This window comes from Tiliqua scincoides, chromosome 1, assembly GCF_035046505.1.
Source record: "Tiliqua scincoides isolate rTilSci1 chromosome 1, rTilSci1.hap2, whole genome shotgun sequence".
In the NCBI taxonomy this organism is placed as follows: Eukaryota; Metazoa; Chordata; class Lepidosauria; order Squamata; family Scincidae; genus Tiliqua; species Tiliqua scincoides.
The window spans coordinates 117,407,460-117,422,812 of NC_089821.1; the positions used below are offsets into that span (position 1 = coordinate 117,407,460).

Below are 15,353 nucleotides of genomic sequence, written 5' to 3' on the forward strand. Positions count from 1 at the left end.
GCAGGAGTTGATAATGGCTTTGAAAGGAAGATATGCTCAAAAAAGCTTAACATCTGAGGGCCCAAGCCTATCCAACTTTCCAGCCCTGATACAGTCACAATGTAGCTTCAAGGTAGAAGATGTTTGTTTCCTTAGGTGTCCCTCACCCCATCTAAGGATTCAGCACACACCCCACTGGCATCAGTGCTGCAAAGCTGGATAGAATTGGGCCCTCAGTCACTGTAACACAGAGGAGACCAGAAGCAAGCCCCAGCCAGCTTCCTTTAACCAGGCCTGTATGATGCAGGATCCACTAAGCCAGGGGTCTCTAAACATTTTGGCCAAAGGGCCACATCAAATACCTGGCACAGTGGCGAGGGCCAGAAAAAAAATTAAATACAAAATTTAAATAAATGCATTAGAGATGGAACTTAGATGAATGAATAAATGAATGGGCTCAAATATCCAGCACTTATCCAAACATGAACACAGTCCAAGAAATAAAGCACACACTTAAATGGACCCCCATTCCCCTGCCCCAAAAGCACAACTCTGGTTGTGTTTGGTCAGCTGGGCCAAAGGCTGCCGGGATCAGAGGCTGGCCGTGGGCCGGATAGAGTCTCTCCGTGGGCCACATCTGGCTCCTGGGCCAGGGTTTGGAGACCCCTGCACTAAGCTAAGCACAGTCTACCAACTCTGTCTGGCAGCTCACCAGAGACTCAAAAACTTCCCAGCTTTGCTCCTGCCTGTGACTTTTGCAAGAATAAGTCAAATATCTGGCAGGCCACTAAGTCTGCCAGTTACTGAGCTGTGTTTAGGTTGGGGGTGGGAGCAGTCAAAGATTATGCAGGCAAATTTTAACCTATGTGAACTTTCCATAGTTATTATTTGTATGCCAACACTCACATACTCGCCTCAATTTTTAGTAACCTGGAAATCACATAACTTTGAAGACAACTAGTTCTGTACTAGGAGTATATGAAATCTTCAGGAATCCTAAGAGTACACTGGATTCATCATTTATCCAGCTAAGGAATTTTCCCAATTTGAATTATTTTTGATGAAAGGAAGACAGCATTACAAAATGGCATAGAAGGGACTGAATAAGGCTTTTATAGGGCTAGTAGTGCATAGATGTTCTGCAGGACAAGTTGGGGTGGGTAGTTTTCGTTTTGTTTAAGAGCTGGATTAAGTAAGGAATAGCCTGGGGCAGCAATCCTGGTATATTTATTTATTTTATATTTATACAGGTATTTATATACTGCCTTTCTTTGGTTGTCAGATTTCTCCTCAGACTTTAATCCAAGGAGGTTTACATAGGCAGGCTGTATTTTTACAAGTGAATAGTTCTAGTCTTTCATAGAACTCCTTGTTCCAGCTGGATTCCTTCCTGGTCTGGCCTCTCTCTGGCCCTTCGCCTCCCATGCTCCACTTGAGGGCAACTCCTGTTTGCCACCGAGGGTCAGCTCATCAGTATATCAGCATGTTGGGTACTTCCGGTTGTTTCGAACTGGCAGCCTCAGATCTTCAGGCATATAAGACGGCTGCTCTACCAACTGAGCCAGACCTCCTGCCCTATACACACTCTCCTGTGAGTAAACTCCACTGAACACAGATGGACAAGCTCAAGACTGCTGCATGAGTCACTTTAATTTACTGTGTCACAAGTTTGTCCACTATGAAGAGCAGAACCTATAACAAGGAGGAACTCTGGCAGTGGTATACTCCATGTTCCTACCACTAGTACTCTGAAGACAAATGTGAGTAATTCCAGTTTCATCTTCTTTCTCTGTGTGCCTTAATGTGATTTCCTCACTCAGTCTTGAAGCTCATTGAATGGCCTAGAGGCAAAGTGCTGCAGAAAAGTAACTTCTCTCTCTCTCTCTCTCTCTCTCTCTCTCTCTCTCTCTCTCTCTCTCTCTCACACACACACACACACAGAGAGAGAGAGAGAGAGAGAGAGATCCTCACTTAAATTTTCATTTTAAGTCATTTTGTGATAAAGTGGATGTGAAAATTTTTTTATTTCTGGCCACCCTGTCTGTGTGGAGTTCGCACATTCTCTCCATGTCTGTGTGGGTTTTCTCCAACTTGGAAAGTTCACATTTATTTCAATGTTTAATATTAGAAGTGTTTGGGATCTTTATTTAGAAGTTTGGTGATGTTTTTGTGACCTGAAATAAGCTGTAGGAATGTAACTCTTATTTATGTATATCAATTAGCCAATGGTAAAATTGGTTCCATTATAAATCATTTTGCTTAAACTTGCAGTTTCCAAGAATCTACTGGCAACTTTAAGTAAGCAAGGACTTGTGTGTGTGTGTGTGTGTGTGTGTGTGTGTGTGTGTGTGTGTATAAACACAAACATATATTTTGAGAGAGAGAGAGTTTTCAGGGTCTCATCACACTCAAGTGTCAGAACAAGAAATGGCAGTTCTATATGACAGAGTAAATGGGCTTTAAGACACAGCTGAACATTAAGTCTGCCTCCCATTCACCCCAGAAACCAAAGCAAGAAGAAGGTGTGATGGTAGAACTTTCCCCTGTTCAGTAACATCCCAAATTGCATTCTTTCACCTTCTACATAAATGAAGGGCTATCATTCATAGTGCTGTAAGGCACTTTCCCACTGGTGGCAGACACCCAGCACCAGTAGAGAGACCAACACCAGTCAGCACTGGGCCTCAGTGCCAGAAGGATGCATTGCAGGAGAGCCAGGTGGTGAGTATCCACAGCAGGGAGGCTTTTCAGGGTGGGGGGAGGATGTGAGAAGGCAGGGATGGGGCAGAACTGAGTGGAGGGGGTGGGGGGCCAGCAGGTAGATTGGGCTTGGGAGGGGGCAGGAACAGTGGCAGAGTCTGCCACCTAATCCTATGCCCCCTCCTGAGCCTCCAGCATGGGCCTCCTCAGTTCTGCAGCTGCTAAATGTGGATGCAGATTCAAGGAGACCCATTGGCACCAGTGAAGCTCAACAGGGGCTAAGGAAACTGAGGAGACTCCAGTGGCTGCTCTGGCCCTGCAGGATACAGCGGTGGCCATTTCGGTGCCAGTGTACCTTGTGGTGGTGCCAGAGCATAGAACTGGGCTGCCCTGTAAGGGAAAAAAAAGCAGTGTGTTTGGGTTCAGCGTCACAAAGGGTCAAGGCTGCTTTTCACCCTGCTACAGGGTATTTTGGCCTCCATACCATGGCATATTTCTCTCACATACATACACACACCCTAGATTCCTTGCTGGCACTCTCTCCACAAATTGGCAATTTTGCTAAGTAGCAGCATTTTCCAGCTGGGGTTCAGAAAGGGCTTAACTTGAGCCAAGACTCATCAAGCCTCAACCCCAGAATCCATTCTGTATACCAGATGTGAGTCCTGTAGCGAGAGCTGCCATCCTTTGAACCAGCCCCCTATACCTGGTCCTTCAACAACAATGTGGTCTGCAACAATTAGCAGGTCATGTTCATCTTTATGCTATGAATATGCTGGTTTCTGCATCAATAGCCTGTCTTAAAGGCATAAATACAGGCTGAGTTGTTTTGTTATTGTTTGGGTCTAGTTGGTAACCTCAGAATATGCTTCTGCCTCATTGATGATCATGCACCTGCGCACTCGGGAATAAGGAAGAGGGATTCTAAGACAGATGGCTCAGCTTTCAGGAAGGGGAGTCCCAATAACTCTTATTCAAAATTAAGCACTGTGCGCTTGTATATTGCTGATATCCTGAATTGCATGCACAGTACTTGAATTCTATATAAACATACTAAGGCATTTTTGTATTGATTATTATAATGTCAAATATATTATGCAATTCTTACTGAATATTTTACTGGGTTTTCTGTAAAGCATGAGGATTATAAATCAACTAGGGGTACAATCCTATGCATGTCTACTGAAAAGTTAGTCCTATTGTGTTCAGTGGGTCTTACTCCCAGGAAAGTGTGGATAGGATGGCAGCCTAGGTTATATATTTAAAGAAAGCTAGCAGCAGTGACCTTCGTTCCTTGAGAAAGTTGCTCTTGTCCCCTCTGCTTTGATAAAAGTCTGAGTTCATTCCTCCCATGTTCACTGTTAAACCAACTGTAAAATCAAAGTAGAACCAGGTAGAAGAAACAGAGTGTCCTCTGGATCTGTATTACTTACACTGTCAGTGACACTGAATTTGCTGCTACCCATCAGGCAGCAATACAAGAACACAGCATTAACAACACAATCCTAAGTATGTCTACTCAAAACTAAGTTATATCAAGTTGAATGAGGCTTACTCCCAGGAAAGTGTGTATAAATCTGCAGCCTAAATCAGCCCCTTTGAGAAGAAACAACTACCAAGTGACTACTAAGGGCCCAATCCTATCCAACTTTCCAGTGCTGGTGCAGCCACAATGCAGTCTTGAGGAAAAGTAACAAATGTTCCCTTACCTGGAGGAGGCCTCCATGATAACCTTGCACCAGGATGCAGCGGATGCTCCATTGACACAGGAAAATTGGATAGGATTGGGCCCTTAGTCTACTACTACATAGACTTATTGATTGTACTTATTTCCAAAAGTACAGAGTACTTTTGTTCCCTTCTTTTGACAATAACTTTTGTCCTTAATATGACATTTGAATAGGGTTTTATTGAGTTTGAAATGCAATATACTAAGTAAAAGGATTAGGTAATCCTAATGTCTAATTTAAAGATTGATTAGGCATTGGTTAGATAATGTCACATGTACTTAAAGAAGTCCTTATTCTGCTAAAACCTTTCATAGTTCTTCAGTTCATCTATCATGACACTGAACAGCAAATTTTTGTTCTTGCGTAATTAGATATTAGAGAATCTTTAGATTAATCATAATTAATCTACTTTAAGTCAATGACACCCATCATACCGATTCATTGTTAAAACAGGCAAGAGCTTTATCCAAGCAATTAAACAAAATATAATTGCATTCCATATTAGAAGAAAATAAAAATTCTTAATTAGTATGTGGATATGTAGGCAGGATACTATTTATCCTCCAGCAATCTTCCATTACCATCTCAACTCCAAACCATTACCAGGATGTAAATTCTATCGCTTTCAACTGAATTTTCTTTTTTTCATTATGGGAATATAAACCATCCTAGGCTGCAAATTTATGTACACGTACCTGCAAGTAAGCTCTATTTGATCATAGTGAGATTTACATCTAAGAAAACATGCATAGGATTGTACAACATGGCACATTTACATGGAAACATGCTCCATTAGAATCAGTGGGACTTAATTCCAAAAACAGTTCATTTCCATGTATCATTTATATGCAGCCTCACTAGGAATTCAGTTAAACCAAAATATTTTGACTTTAATGAAACTCAGTCTCATGGGTAGAAGTCAATGTGAACTGCATCCTTAATGATGCAGATGTCAACTTTTCTGAGCTATGTGTTTGTGATTTTGCTGGGTGGGTTTTTTTTTTCCTCCCACAGAAATGAAACAGCATTGTCTTATAAAGAATGAAAACACTGTTCTAGCCTGCCTTGGATACATAAAAGCAATATACACAAGACCATTACACATCAACTTCTCCACAACTATAACACTGGCCTCCTAAATGCATAAAGCGGGATCTGTATGACTGGTGAATTTACAAAGGACAGGAAAACCCCTCACTTAAAAAGGATACAGCAGTTAAACCAAGCATGCACAGCCTGAAACTGTAGACCCTAAAGAAGCATTTAGAAGAACAAGCATCCACATTTTCCCAGAGAATCTTCTATCTTCTTGACACCAGTTGGCTGTCCTGCCAGCTCTTTAGACTTGCTGCCAGGTTTTCACTCTGACTTCTCTGCATGCAGAGATATAAATTGCCAAGTGATGGGTTGTAAAGGGAGATCTCGGATTTGTATTTTCATTAGTGAATTAAGGAATGAGAGATCAATCTTCTTACCTTGAACTGACAGACGCAAGTCACGGTGTCTCCAATTCTTAAGCACTCCCCATCAAATTTACAGGTATTGGTGTCACAGAGAAAGAGATCATTTTCTCTGTCATCATAACCTCAAACATAAAGAGAAAAAATGCTGTCAGTTTCAGCCTAGCAAGGGAAATTATACTGGGTGATTGCTTTTTAATGTACACTGCATACATAACCTTGTTGATGTAGCAATATGTACCCTAGATAGGCTGACTTCTCAGGCTCACTTTTCCCTTCTTACCAATGTTTTCCAGGGAGTTTTCAATCTCTGTTACCTCCCTGTTTCCTTCCTCTTTTTCTTTCTTCTATGAAAGTAGAATCTATTTCATCAAATCAAGCAGCTGGCTGTAAAACCAACATGTTTTTCTGCCCCTCCCTATCAGCTCTTCTGGTCCAAATACTAAAATGGGAATTTCTCCAGGCAGTGATATAACAAAGCCCCCTTATAATAAAGATAAACAGGCTGTGTGCTTTTTGTGATAGGCTGTCTGATTCCAATGAAGATTGATCACCTCCAGGTTAATAGGAGGGGTGCCAGGTTCTCCACAGAGCTGCTGAAAGAGCCCAGCGCCTTACCTCCAGTTTTGACAGGCGGGCTAACAAATCTGGCTGAAGATACAGCTCACAAATGCCAGCTCAAATTTCAGACTTCAGCTAGTTGCCATCCTACTCTAAGGGTGTGTTTGTACAAAGGTATTAAGCCAAACTGCCATATTTAGGCTCCAGTTCTGTTAAGACTGTATTCTGTTGATTTTATTGACATCCCTGTGTTCTTAGATATGTATTAAAAATGGAAACTTAATGTACAGAGCAGAAATGACTTATTACTTATATATACTGGAGACATATACAGCACTAAAGCATGGCATTCCTGTTATACACCCTAAGTAATTTCAAGAATTTCACTTTCAAGAACAGAAAGCCACAGTACTGGCCCAAATACTATATTCACTGTAAATTCACTGTGACTGAAGGGTGATGAAATATTGGGTTCCATTCAGATTTAGATTTAATAAAATACTGTAAAACTAGTGACTATGAAAAAGTAGTAAGCTTCAGCATACATTCAGCATACATTCCTTACCCTTCAATACAGAAACAAAGTGCAGATTTTTCTTTAGAGGTACAGAGTTACACATTATTAGTAATGAGGGACACACTGCATCAAAACCCTACTCCTATGTTTGGCAAGAACTGTAGCAATTCAACCTGGAAGAGAAGACACTCCCAGAAGTGTTTGCAAACTGGGATTGTGCGAGAAGCGCTACAGAAATGGCAAACACACTCCAGACAGAACTACAATTAACCTATTGAGGACACGTCTGATCATACAAAAAGACAACTGATGGACAGAAGCACTAACTCCCTACAGCCTCTTCCTTATTCAATTAGTACATTTCACCAGGGACTGTGCCTGGCAAGCCACTTCAGGCAGGGGCTGAAACTGACCAGACAAATAAAGGAAAGGAAGCCTGTTTAATTACTGCCTATGAAAAAAGGGTGCCAGGAAAGAGCCTTGGGAACTGTTTCTTGATCATCTGGCTTTGCCCCTTTGTGACCACTGTGAATTTGAGAATAAACACTGTTTGTTCCTTCTAAGAGCCCAATCTTATGCATGTCTACTAAGAAGTAAGTTCCATGTAAGTCAGTGGGACTTACTCCCAGGTAAGTGTGGATAGGATTGCAGCCTTAGAGCCCAATCCTATGCATGCCTACTCAGAAGTAAATCCCATGAGAGTCTGTGGGGGTTTACTCCCAGGTAAGCATAGATACGACTGCAGCCTTACAGCCCAATCCTATGCATGTCTGCTCAGAAATATGTCCCATTATAGTCAATGGGGCTCACTCCCAGCCTAAGTCTACAATCCTATGCACACTTTCCTGGGAGCAAGCCCCACTGAACACAATGGGACTTATTTTTGAGTAGACCCACTTAGGATTGGGCTATCAGTCCTCTAAATTTTTTTTAAAAAATGGGATTGTTTAAAAGTTAAGAGCAATGATGATGATGATGATGATGGAGGAGGACATTTTGGCAACCCGTGCCTTAAATGGAAACGCATCCCAGTGATGGCTAGAAATCAACCTTCCAGGTAACCAGACTCTTGGAAAGAGCTCACGCCTGGCCTCCCTGCACTTTCTACAAGGTATCAGCACTTCTCAGACAGCCACAACTTGATTTATTGCATCGTCTCCAGCACGCTCGTTTGCTCTCTCGCTCTTTTCAAATGGCTGCTCTAACTTTTAATACTTAGAAGCCGCAGTAGCAGAATCCTGTATGGGAACCGCCTCTAGCTGGGGTACCTGGCGTGAGATTGTACCAGTCCACCGAGATCACAATGGCAAGACCATCTCAAGCAGAGGCAGTGAAAGGTGGGAGGGGGCGGAAGCAGCGAGAGATCTATGGGCACTTTTTCCACCCTTGCTGTTCCACCAGGCTCTTCCTTACACATCGGAGGAGATCTGTAATTTCCAGGCAGCTCTGCTGGTGCGCAGGCTTCTCAAAGGTGGTTCCCCACTCTGCCCCCCCCCCCGAAGAAAGATGTCTTGGAAGGAAATCGGTGCACACAATCCACCATCGATCCCCCCGCCACCAGCCAACGCGCAGCTTACCAGAGCAATTCCAGCCGGTAGGCGTCTGGCAGTCACTTAAGGAGGTAGGGAAAGCTGCAAGTTTCGCCGGTCGGGCTACGATGAGCAACATCACGGGCAGGAGCAACCAGCAGAAGCAATCGCCAGTGTCCAGCCCGCTCCACTGCCTGCTGGGTGGGGAGAATTCCCACAACACCATGACTTCGGAACTCAACTCTGCTGCGGCACCCAGAAGAAAGCTCCCCCAAAGCGGATCGGTGGCGGGCTGGGGGGCAGCAGCAGGAGGCGGGGGCTTCTTAGCATCCCGGGGGGCCCAGCCAACGGCAGGTTAGGAAGAGGCACCCAAGTCCTGGCATGGTGATCAAGATGATGCTGATGCTGAGTTTCAGAAGAGGCAGAGATATCCAGGGGCCGGGCCCAGCCCGAGAGCGGCCAGAGCAGGGGTGGTGGTGAGAAGGAGCAGCCGCTGCCATAAGGGGTCGGGCTGGGCTGGGCTGGAGAGAAGAGAGTCAAGGCGCTTCGCAGCCGAGCAGCCGCTGCCTCCTCTCCTGCTCTGCCGCCCGCATCCCTCTGGCGTTCGGAAAGCAGCAGGTCCCTTCAGCCCGCCGGGGTCACGTGGCGCAGGCAGCGCGGCCCCTGATTGGACGAGCGGATGCAGGTCCCTGGGAAAGGAGGAGGCGGTGGCAGCTGGAGCGAGGGATGCTGATGCTGAGGATGGGCTCGCTCCGAGGCGCACCGGGGAAGCTTGGCAGCGGCAGCAGCAGCACCCAGCCAGCCCCACCCTGCCTGTGTGTGAGCTGACTGGGATGCTCCAGTCGGCAGGATGGGAGAGAGAGAGAAGCAGCCTTGGCGGGGCCAGGAAAGGGGGGCACCCGGAACTTCTCCTCATCAGGTAACCTCCCCACACACCCCCGGCTGGGAACTCTCCCAGCTGCGAGACCTTTGGTGACGCCGTCTAGGGGCTCTCGCAGACCTCCACACGCCTTCATGCTGAGGGTGACCTTCGTGCTGAGGCTCCCACACCGCTTGCGGCGCCCACCCGGCCCACGCACAGACACTGCCACGCACAGTCACTGCGTTAGGTCCCAGGCACACCACAGGGCATGTGGAAGTTGTGTTTGGCCATCACGCATGTGCAGGGTGTGGGCTTGTGTACAAGGGTGTGTGTGTGTCAAAGACAGAGAGAGTAGGTGGGTGAGTTGTGGCGAGGGGGGCATGTTTATGGCCGCTGCCCGTATGCACGCTGCAATGGATCGTATAGGCGTTCAAGCATGCTTCGTGACACCTTCTACACTTGCCTGACTGTCGCTTAAAGTGGCAAGGCATGTCTGCCCTGCGTATAGTCACGTCTTTCCCTGTCCACACGTGGAGGTGTCAGTCGCAGGCGGTCCCCTCGTCGCTCGCTGGCATGATCCTTTTTCCAGAGGTGTAGCACCGGATCGGTGGGGGACTGGGCTGAAGCGTGATCACACACGTCCGGTGGGGTTGGCTGCTGTGTTTCCAGGTTAGATTTCAAAGTTGATTGTCGCGATCTTTTAAGGATTGGGGGGGGGGGGGAGAGAGAAGAGGAATAAGGTGGATGACTCGAGAGGAAACGCAGGTTTGGATATGAGACTGGATTAATGGACCAGAAGGCAACATCAAAAGAAAAAGGTGACATCCATCCTGCGCTATCCTGAAGACAGAGAGATGCTCCCCTAAGGTGAAGCCGCGGCACGACTCCCCACAGTCCTTAGAGCCAGGCTTGGGGCGAGCCTCCGCAAGCGGTGAGAAAGATGGATTCATTGGAGCCGACCCCAGCGGAGTGGAGGGGATCTTTTAATTTTGCCACCGTACCACTTTGAAGTGAGACTAGATGATCGCAGGAAATGGGATACCCAGACCCTCTTCCCCATCCTCTGAACAAGTGACACCCCCCACCGCGACTACCCCTCCCCAGAGCGGCGCAGGCCCCAATATCCAGTGTTTTGATTGTAGTAGATGCAGCTTTAAGGAAAAAAATCTGTTTTGTCTGGCTTTTGTTTTGACGGCGCCCTTCTCTGGTCCAAGGGAGGATGCCAACAGAGTGATGATTTCTCTTTGGGAGTGGGAACCAGGGTACTCCTCCTCTCTCCATCCCTCCCTCCCTTTCTCTGGCCCTCCCTTTTCCCTGGGAAATGCCAACTCCCTGCTTCAGACAACCGAACTGGGGATGATGTGCGAGAGAGGAGCTCAGGCTGCGATCCTAGCCCCGCTTTCTGGGAGTAAGTCCATAGTGGGACTGACTTCCAAGTAGTCATGCATAGGATTAAGCTCTAAGGCTGCAATCCTATCCCACATGGGAGTAAGCCCCATTGGCTATAATGGGGACTGACTTCTGAGTAGACATGCATAGGATTGGGCTCTAAGGCTGCAATCCTGTCCCGCTTACTTGGGAGTAAGCCCCATTGGCTATAATGGGACTGACTTCTGAGTAGACATGCATAGGATTGGGCTCTCAGTCGATTCTTTCCCCCACAGTGTCCAGTTCCCCTCGGCTGCCACAAAGCCGTGGCACTTTCGTGGCTCACACCACCACCCACCCCATCCCACTCACACCGCCATCCCCCAGCGGCCCCGCTTCCTTCCTCCCCATCCACCCCTACCCGCAGCAATTAAACCCTTTCCATCCTCTCTCTCTCCCCACTAAGACTGCATTAGGGGGGGAAAAAAAAAGAACACCCAACAACACACAGATCAATTTGTCCAGACGGCATCAAAGAATCGTTTGCTAGACGCAGCAGCTTAAAGCCTTTAAGGAAGAAGAGAAATACCCATGAGAGAGAGCGAGAGCGAACGACCGAGCGCTGCCAAGCACTGTCCCAGGGAAGCAAAAAGAAGATCACGCCTTCAGCCCCTTTGAACCGAAGTCACAGCAGAACTGCGTTCTTAGCATGGATGGATCATGATGATTTTGAGGCTTGGACCTGGCAGGGCTGTTCAGAGCTGCTTCCTTCCTTCCAACCAACCAGCCAGGCTGGCTGGCTGCTGATCAGGCTTCTAGGAGCAATCACCGGGCGTTCCACGAAACGAAAGCAAAGCCAGCAGCGGGTGTTGACATGTCACAATCGCCATGAGAAAGCTGAAGCTCCCGTTCAGCGCCTTACAAACGGGGCGGGGGGGGGGGAATCGGGACTAAGATAACCTGGACTCTTGTAACCTTTAAGGGTTGCAGAAGGGCATGTTTAGTCCATACTGGAAAAATCCTATAGATGCAGGCCTCCTGCTTAAAAAAAAAAAAATTAACCGTGTCCTCCTAGCTGTATAAAGACACAACTTCTGCGGAGTTAGGGCCCAATCCTATCCAATTTTCCAGCACCGGTGTAGCCGCAATGCAGCCCCAAGGTAAGGAAACAAATGTTCCCATACTTTAAGGGGGCCTCTGTGTCCTGTTGCCCCACCACAAGATGCAGTGCATGACCCATTGGCACAGCTGCACCGGCATTGGAAAATTGGATAGGATTGGGCCCTTAGGCTGCAATCCTATCCACACTTTCCTGGAAGCAAGCACCATTGACTGCAATGGGACTTCTAAGCATGCATAGGTTTGTCTGTCAGGCTGCAATCCTATCCACACTTACCAAGGAGTCAGCCCCATTGAATATAATGGGACTTATTTCTGAGTAAGAATGTATAAGATTGGGCTCTTAATGGCAGTGTAAAGAGTTAGGCAGTACAGTTGCAGCCATGTCATCTGTTCTCTCCCCCCCCCCCCCCCATAAATGATTGAACAGTGCAAGAAATTGTCAGCCATGGTCAACATTTGGGATTTTTCCTGAAGCTTTTTCCTTTGAACATAGACTGTAGCAATAACCACCCAGGAGCGCACACAGACAAAGCACCACCATGTGGCAGGAGAACATCAGTCACTGGATACTGCATTAATGGGAGAAGCAGTTAAAGTAAATGGCTCCTAAATGCATTCCTAAAGTTAGATGCTGTCAGCAAGTGGAGAAGGAGAGGCAGGAGGGGAGCTGTTCACATGATCACTTAAAGATCATGAGTCAGAGCTTTTTTTTTTTAAAAGGTAGAGCAGTCATTTTAACCAGGGTTATTGATTGTGAGGACACTCCAGGAGCAAATGCTCAGGAATAAAATCATGTTGCTCAGGCAGTTTCTCTCTCTTGCTCAGGGCAGGGTAAGAAAGCCAAACACCTCTCTCAAAGGACTCAGGACAAGTTCCAGAACTTTAAAGTCAAACACCTTCAAAATAAGGTTGGCTTTGTTGTTGGGCTTAGTCTGGGGACACAGTGGGTCATTATTCAGTCACAGCGGGTGGCCCTGGCAAGAACAAGTCATAGTCAGTCTGTCTAACCTACCTCACAGGGTTGTTGTGAGGATTAATTGGCACAATTCCGTGTATGTTTCTGTGATCTCCTTGGAAGAACAGCATGCAATAAATGATTAAAAATCATCAAAATCTGACAATTCATATCAGATACTCATACTCAATGGCACAAGTTCATCTCTCTTAGCCTAAACACACAAGTTGGGCTGAGTTGTGAAGAATGATGACTTATATGCCAACAGAAAAGTGAACTCTGGTCATTGTGGGTTGCTTGTTCTTTTCTAGACAGATCATGAAACCACTAGTAGCTAGCAAATTGTACACAAGAGTTGTTGGGGCTGTAGTGGGTTTGCTATGTGTATCCTACATTATTTGAGCATGTCAGCACACTGCACTTTTTTTGTGCCTGTCTGTGCTTTTGAATACCAGGCTAGCCACCCCCACCTCAGTTTAGAGATCATATCACTAGTTGTATTTGTTTTACCTGAGCCTATTCAGATATGAAAATGTCTCTGAACATCTGCAGAGTGCATTTCTTTTTCTGCTGATTAACCAAGCAAGTGCCTTCCCCCATGTCATCTACCAAATCCCTTATTAGAAGTATCACTGGGGACTTTACTGGTAATTAAATAAATGTCACTGCTCCAAATGAGTAGAAGAATTCACTCATTTTGCCATTCTTCAATATTATCCCAAATATATGCTGAAAGGGTGGTTTAGTGGTACAGTGAATGGCTACAGCTAGTACAAAAATGGAACTTGTAAGCAAAAAAACTACAGGGTTAAGAAATTGCTTTTATCAATCATGATAAAAATTTACAATGCAGTGATGTAGGTTGGATGTAATTAAAAAGGGGAAAATAGATGTTCCTGGAAGTGGGCATAGAGGTTAGACCTGTCCACAATCTGTTTCAGTCTTAAAGTGATAGTCAGAAAAGTTCTTGCAGACCAATTAAGAATTACTGTATACTTTATGTAAAACATTTCTGTTGGTCAATTTCCATTTTTTGTCTGGACAGTTCTCCAAAGCTGTTTACTTAAAATATTGCTAGAAAATATATTAAAATGATTGTTGTTGTTCAGTCGTTAAGAGTCGTTAAGTCGTGCCTGACGCTTCGTGACCCCATGGACCACCACAGCACACCAAGCCTCCCTGTCTACCACTAACTTCCGGAGTTTGTCCAAATTCATGTTCATTGCCTTGGTGACACTATCTAACCAATTAAAATGATACCACACTACAATATTCACTCTTACCAAAATGTCCCATTATTACCTAGAGATATGCTGGAAGCAATACATGACGCTATGCTTGTTTACTCAAAAGAAAGTTCCATTAATTTCACATAGGGCTTAATTCTAGATAAGTATGCACTTAGAATTTCATCTTTCAAATGCAAGAAACATCAGTTATCAGAGCCTGCTTCTAGTATGGGTATTTCGAGTTAGCCCAACAAAATGAGTTTGAAGCATAAGCAGAGTGCCTTTCTTTCACTACCAGGTGACTATAACAACTATATTTAGAAGACCAAAGAGAAAAGTTGTGGAAGGGGGGGGGGGAAGGAGGAATAAGAGTAATAAGAAAATGAGACCATAAAAGAAAGCTATTTCCTCTACAAAAAACATGGGTTTACACAATGACAACACTCCCTCTCCTTCAATCTTCCACAAACAACTTCATGCATTTATAGTTCAGGAGTAAGTACTATATTTACAATTTCAGATCCTTTAGATGAAGAAGACATCCAAAGATGGCAGTCTCAAAATGGAAAAGGGGAAAAAATCCAGAGGTTAACAGTTTTTCCTTAGAAAAGCAGTGAGGACTATGTTATTTAGATGAGCTTTTTAGACCTTTTAAAGTGGCCTCCTGAAATCGCTTCTGTTTTACTGTACTGCAGGTTTATATTAATTTATGTATGCAGTTCTATTTTTGAATGTAACTGGCCATAAGTGCAGTTGTGTGCAGGCAGCAAGGTATAAATTAATAAAAGCTAAACAATATGCTGTTCAGGCTTTGCCAAGACCATTTTGCATAAACGGAGCACGCTCAGCTCCACCTTGGAGACATTTACCATCACTTACCCACTGAGAGGCAAGTGCCAGAACACTTTCACAAGTTCTATTCTCTCTTAACACCTGACCCAGAAACTTGACAGGATGGTTGTGATCTTTCTCAGGCTCACATTTCAGTATCCTAAGAGCTGTTCTCACATTGCAAGCTAATACTAGAACCCAGGCACACATTTCTGTGTGAATGACTGCACAGTGGAGTTGGGGGGGGGGGGGGGGAGAGAGAGAGAGAGAGAGAGAGAGAGAGAGAGAGAGAGAGAGAGAGAGAACACAGCTTCCCTGAGCCTCAGAATGCTTTAGGTCTCCTGCAGATCTTATAAAAGACAACTTTTTGTTTTCAATGAAAACTGGAAGTGCCTTTTGGAGGCCGCCTGAGGCATGGGGAGGACGCCTGTGGCTTCTCCACCAGTAGTGTCATAAGAACAGCCCCACTGGATCAGGCCATAGGCCCATCTAGTCCAGCTTCCTGTATCA

General features: G+C 45.4%; 1 protein-coding gene across 1 annotated transcript in view; it reads right to left on the reverse strand.

The window, feature by feature from the left end:
- TMEFF2 (transmembrane protein with EGF like and two follistatin like domains 2) overlaps positions 1 to 8,702 on the reverse strand; it is a 263,577-nt gene extending 254,875 nt beyond the window's left edge. The window contains exons 1-2 of the mRNA XM_066637218.1: positions 8,525 to 8,702; positions 5,885 to 5,994 (exon numbers count right to left, since the gene is read on the reverse strand). Of these exons, the coding sequence (XP_066493315.1) occupies positions 5,885 to 5,994; positions 8,525 to 8,702 (288 nt within the window). The remainder of the gene's footprint in view (positions 1 to 5,884; positions 5,995 to 8,524) is intronic.
- Positions 8,703 to 15,353: the final 6,651 nt, after the last annotated feature.